Source organism: Callorhinus ursinus, unplaced genomic scaffold (genome assembly GCF_003265705.2).
Source record: "Callorhinus ursinus isolate GAN/ISIS: 27379988/994484 unplaced genomic scaffold, GSC_fseal_2.0 scaffold15, whole genome shotgun sequence".
Classification (NCBI taxonomy): Eukaryota; Metazoa; Chordata; class Mammalia; order Carnivora; family Otariidae; genus Callorhinus; species Callorhinus ursinus.
The window spans coordinates 26,814,185-26,820,184 of record NW_027397077.1 but is presented as its reverse complement, the minus strand read 5'-3'; the positions used below and the strand labels follow the sequence as shown (position 1 = coordinate 26,820,184).

Below are 6,000 nucleotides of genomic sequence, written 5' to 3'. Positions count from 1 at the left end.
CAGTTCAGTTCCATGATGTCCCCTGAGTTAGAGTGGTGATTTATCCCTATAGCTATCTGATGACTACATTTCACTGAGTCATGCAAATTAAATGTGCCTGTGCTGTATATCTTTTTCCTGTGACCTGTTTTCCAGACTGTCTTCCATAGAATATATTCCTGTTGATCATTAGTTACTGAGTGCCTGCCATATGCCTATCATTGTGCTATGTGCCAAGAGGGATGTGCGGGAAATTAGACACAAGGAGCCCAATTATCAGGAATATATAATCTAATCTGGTGGACAAAACAGAAAAAAAACTATCAGTGTTGGCTGAAATTATCAGAGGACACCAAATAATATGACTTAATAAGAGGGAATGCTAACAGGACTTCTGGTGCGTTCTAGGTTCTATGGTAAGCACTTTGCAGGCGTTACATTCTTTCATCCACGGGGAGGTTGTAACCCATTGGGTTGGTATTTTGTATCTGTTTTACAAGTGAGGAAACAAGCTTAGAAAGGCTTAAGCAGCTTGCCCAATGGTCATTCAGTATTCTAATCCAGGTTGGTCTGATTCACAAATTTGGGGTCCTATGGACTTTACTGACTTTCAATTCAGTTCAGTCTTAATAGCCTGCTAGTATATGATGGTCTACACTTGAGCGACGCCAAGGTTGGTTCTTCTTATGCAATTATCCCTGGGCTGAACTTACCATGTGGCAATATCAACAGTTTGCAGTGATAAATAGAATAAAATAGTTAAGCCACTCTTCAATTTCGATCTCAGCGTTGTTAAAGTGGCCTTCCCACCTGATTTCTATGAACTAATCCAAACTCAACCTTTCATCTTTGCCTTTATAAGATGGAACTTTGAGACTTTAATTCTCTAAGCTGGACATGGATGCAAAGATTTGTCCTATCGGGGCCATCATTTCTCCTCTAAAGCATTAAAAACAATTAAAAGGAACAACATGATCAAAAGAAACAACATGAAACCAACCAACCCTATTTTTAAGTGTTTCCAACCTTGTTTCAAAACAGCCTTATGAGGACTGTTTTCCCAACAGCCATGTATGAAGCCATCCACTTTTGAAATCTGATTTTCCTGTGTAGACATAACCTGTTTTCTATGCTTGGAGAAGCAGGGAATACCCAGGCTGGCACTCAGTCGTAGCAAATATGAAATAGACCATTTTTTAAAAAATTGTAGGAATGTTAAAATCCATGTTGACTGGTTTTTACATTTACCCGGCAACATTCCCATGCTAGCGTTGGCATGGAGACTGGAAAAGGAAACTTTCCACCAATCTGTCACTTGCTACTGTTTCCACTTATTTTACTGTGAGTCCAATTTTAACAATTTTTAACATTAAAACAAGTTTAATTCTTTTTTGTTTTGTTTTGTTTCAGGACGTCTCTCAAACATAAAAACACAGGCAAAAAGAAAGATTTTAAAACAGTCAAAAATTTGGTTTTCCAAATATTCAGCTGTTTAACATTCAGATAATTGCCTTCCTTTTTTTTTTTCCACATTTAGTCTGAATGCTTTGGCATGGGGAACCCCACCGTCTGAAAGTAACTTTGTCTCAACTCTACTCACTGCGTTTGTTTGTTTGTTTGTTTGTTTATTTATTTATTTATTTATTTATTTATTTATTTATTTTTCACTGCGTTTATTAAAGAGGCTGAAAGATGCATCTGCTTTTCAACAGTTTCTGGTCCTTGAGGGACCAGACAAAGCCAGAGGTTCTGACAATTCAGAAACAAAGTTGGGTTTCCCAAAACTTCGGCGCAAGCAAGGTTGGCAGTGGTCACAGCGAGGTATTCATGAAATCGTTTTCGTTGAAGAAAACAAGCTGTGATTCTTGGAACTAGGTTTGGGTCAGAGATGGAAGGTAATGTGTCACTCGTTCTCTCATGAGTAGCCTAGAGCCCAGTAGGCGCTCAAGTCATGTTTACCTGAATGAATTCATCACAGCGATGCTACATGGCATCTTCCAAGAAGGAAGGGTGATTTTCCTAGGCTGGAAAGTAAAAGAAGAAAGAGCTGCCTACCTACAGTTCAGGGGGCCTCAGCCTGGCGGCCCCGAACCAGGCGTTCTCATTTCCCCTTGGCATCATCCTGAACTGCTCTGCCTGAAGCTGGCGCGGTGTTACAGAAGGGAGGAAAGGCATGTGGGGAAAATCAGAGAGGAGAGGGTCGGGAACAGATGTGAGCATAAAGGGAAAGCATTAGAAATGAAAGAAAGAAATTGGACTCCCACAGCTGGAAGGACAAACCCCACCATGTCGTCAGGGATGTGGGATTAGGGGTGATTTTGCTTGCCCTTTGTTCTTCTTTCCTGTCTTCCACGTTTCCCGGTTTATTTGTTTGATGTGTGTCTTTTCTGTTCGGTTATTGGACCATGAGGCCAGACCCCAGTGGCCAGTACCTGGCATGCAGCAGGCGCCCTGCGAAGACCTGCTGAACAAATGAACGGGTTCGGAGTCTCCCGTCCCTCCCCTCCCCGCTCCCCCGGGTGTCTAACCGCCCCGCACGTAGTAGGCGCTCCCTAAACATCTGCACGGCAAATGAGCTGCAAGTTTTCGGCGCCCAGCACGTGGAGCTTTGGAAACCAGGACAGTGAGCGAGCGTGTCTCAGACCACAAAGCGGCTGGGGCGCGTGCGAGAGGCTGCGGCGGGCGGAGGCGGGAGGCGGGAGGCGAGGCGCGGGCCGGGAGCGGGGCGCCCCGCGGGGGGCGCTGCCTGCGTGGCGCCCGGGGCGGGGGCGCGGGGAGCCGCGCGCCGGCACGTGCTCCTCCCGGGGCCGCCGGGCCGGGGTGGGCGCGCGTGTGCGCGTGGGGGTGTGGGGTGTGCGCCCGCGCCGTGCCCCCCGCGCGTGCTGCCGGGCGGACGCCGGCGTGAGTCACAGCGGGGCTCGCCTTTATAACGGCCCGGAGGCTCGCGCCAGCCGCCCGCCAGTCCGCCCTCCGGCCGCTCCGCGCTCCAGCGAGCGCGCCCCGGCCCCGCGCCCCCAACGGCCCCCAACCGCCGCGCAGTCCCGAGGGCGCCATGAGGGGCCCGCGCTGCGCCCAGCTGCTGCTCCTGCTGCTGCTGCCGCCGCTGCTGCTCACGCCCCCCGCCGGGCACGCCGCAGTCATCACCGGGGTAAGCGGCCCCTGGCGCACCTGTCCGCCCGGGATGCGCGCCCGCGCTGCGCCCTGGGGGCTCTGGCGGGGGGTGGGGAGCGGCTCCGGGAGGGTCGCCCCGGGCGGGGACACCTGCCCCAGTCGCCCTTTGGCGCTCTGGGAGAGGTGCCCTGCTCCAAAAGCAGCGGACGGCCCGGGACCCTGGGCGCGCCGTGGAAGAAAAAGTGACCGAAGTGTCACCGGCCTCCTTTTTCACCACCTTTCCCCCCTTGCTTCCCTCTTAGACCCCTGCAAGCTCTCTCCTCGAGTTTGGTCTGTTTTTCTGTTAAGCTGAAAGAAGTTTGCTTTCAGAGTCTTCTCTAGCACTTCCTCGAGGCGTTCCAACCTCGAACCTTAAAATTTGGGAGACCCTTTCTGAAATGCATAGGGGCAAGACGAATATCCCCCAATCCTGAGACTTAATCCTCTGGTCAAGGAGTTTGCTCCCCTTGTACCCTCCGCAGAAACCCCTTGAAATAACTTGGTCCGAGGCCCTGTGTGCGTTTTGAAAAGCAGTGTGGGCGCTTCCTTCTGGTTTCCAGGGCTTTTTTTTTCTTCAGCTTCTTGAGGTTTTCCTTTTAAAAGTTTTCCATTTCCAGTTCCTGATAAAACACCTCCAGTGTTCGGGCATAATTATGGAGTAGGTTACAATGTAGATGTTTGTTTGAACTTAGAGAAGTTGTCCTCATCATTTTTGAAAGTAGGAACTGAGTCCATTCTCTCCTACTCCCACCAACAATTTTGTGTGTGTGGATCTGAAGGATGAGTTTACAGTAGTCTACATCAACAGTGCAAAATCCCTACCATTTCCTGGTTGCTCATCTGCTTTACTCTTTTATCTTTTTTTTTAAATCTTAAATTATTTTACACATCCATTAAATTACTTCAATTATCTAAGGCACACTATGGGATTTTAAATAAGACTTATATGTTTGAACTGATGATACATAATGACATACTGAAATTTGAGGGAAATCTGTCCTTGTCTTGAGAAAACAAAGCTCCATAGTCTCAAGTTAGTTCATAGGTTTATAGCATCTTGAAAGCCCTTGTACAATAACAGTATTTGGTTATATCCAATAGGTATTATAAGCATTGTGGTGTTTATAAAATAGAGGTTTTTTAAAAGTGTCTTTGAATAGCTTTGTCAGTCAGTGTGGTTGAAAAAAAAAACTTTTTACAGGTCTTTCTAATATATGAGTTGGAACATGATTGGGTTTTTTCCCCCCTCTTCCCCTGCTGGCTCATTTTAAATTTCTCCTAATCCTCTGAGCCCAGAATTCTTTTGCAATATAAGTATCTTTTTGTTCCATTCACAGGACAACACTATTTGAATAGATCTGCAATGGGTTAAGGATGAAGGGCATTAGGAAACAGCGGTCTAATTAAATATATATCAGCCTATGCATTTTTTTGTAAATATTTCCAAGAAGTGATGCTTTTTGTTACAAAAATGAAATTTTATCACATGGGGTGTTTATCTGTTGGAGAGGCTTAGAGTGGACTTCTCTATGCTGTTTTTGTTGTTTTAACTCAGTATTACCAAAAGAGAATTTTTAAAAATTTCTCTAAGCAATGTAGCAATAAAGAAATGTAGTTATGTTTTCATGACAGGAACCATCTGGAGCCAAATGAAAAACTTGGTAACTTACTGTCTTCAGGATGTTAAACATCCAAGTGATTGACTGAATTTTTGGAAGATTTTGGCTGGATTTTGATTGTCTTTTAAAAAGGGTTAGTGGGGTTTCAGAATTCCAGGTCTTGAGTATCTGTTGACAGAAAATACTGCCTGAAACCTCCACCTTTAATATTTATTTTTTTATTTTTTTGGTAATAGGTGTAGTTATTTTGAAATTGATTTATGTTCCACATAGATTTGTTAAAACCATATTGGAAAAGATCATGTACAGAACCTCTCATTTATGAAATGTCATGGCCACGTATACATGATTTCTGGCATACAGCTAAAAATTGAAAAATTGAAATGTTTGGATGTTTTCCTCTGAATGTCCTAACGCCCCAAGGTGAAAATTGTATTTTTTTCAAATTGTATGTTTTTGTCCATATAGTTGTTTTAAATAGACTGGGGAAAAAACTCTAATGAGGGAAATAAACCAACTCTAAAGCAGGATGGTTGGTAATTTTTACCAAAAAAGCAGTGAATAAGGGTGTGCCCATATATTTATGTTTTGAGAACTTGTGGCTAGGCCCAAAACTTTGAAGGAGAAAAACGTGGAAGGAGTGTTTTAGTTGTTTCCAATAAATGTAAAAAATTTAAATTTTTGTCTAAATTATAGACTTTTTAGTTTCTTACATATATAGTACAGCATGTTTTTACCTCATCGCTAGCAAAACAGAGTATTACACACCATTCAAACAAAGCATTCTATTTTTTGTTGGCTCTAGGGAGGAACAATTGTTCTTCAGATCTATTTTTATGCAAATAAATTTAGACTGCATTATTTATTGCTATTTAGATAGAGTCTGAAAACTCCTCCATAGTTGATTCTTTAATTATTTGTATTTACAATTTTTATATTGGGAACAGATGCCTTGAGTAATCATTGTTGATAATTGCATCTGTCATTTGCATTTCTAAATCTGATTAATCTTAAAGAATAGTTCAACTGATTTTGTAATGTACACATGTGCATACCCTAAGCCAATAATTTCCTTTTTGCAGGTTACTCACCCGAAAAAAAAAAAAAAAAACAGTAACCTAAGACAAAAGTCTTGGTTTGTCCACTCCCAACCTATGAAATTTCTTTTTTTAAAGAGGAAATGTGAAAATCAAGCCAGTGGTTTGAGAAACATCAAGTCTCAGGAACCAAAATGCAAATATTTGAAAGGGAA

At 43.6% G+C, this 6,000-nt stretch overlaps 1 protein-coding gene across 3 annotated transcripts in view; it reads left to right on the top strand.

Annotated features, from left to right (window-relative positions):
• The first annotated feature begins 2,805 nt into the window (after positions 1–2,805).
• Positions 2,806–6,000, top strand: part of PROK2 (prokineticin 2) — a 96,155-nt gene continuing 92,960 nt past the window's right edge. Inside the window, exon 1 of one of the 3 annotated variants that reach the window (XM_025885556.2) lies at positions 2,806–3,127. In XM_025885556.2, the coding sequence (XP_025741341.2) occupies positions 3,032–3,127 (96 nt within the window). In that variant the 5' untranslated portion in view covers positions 2,806–3,031. The remainder of the gene's footprint in view (positions 3,128–6,000) is intronic. The other 2 variants (XM_025885555.2, XM_025884867.2) reach the window with 2 other exon arrangements.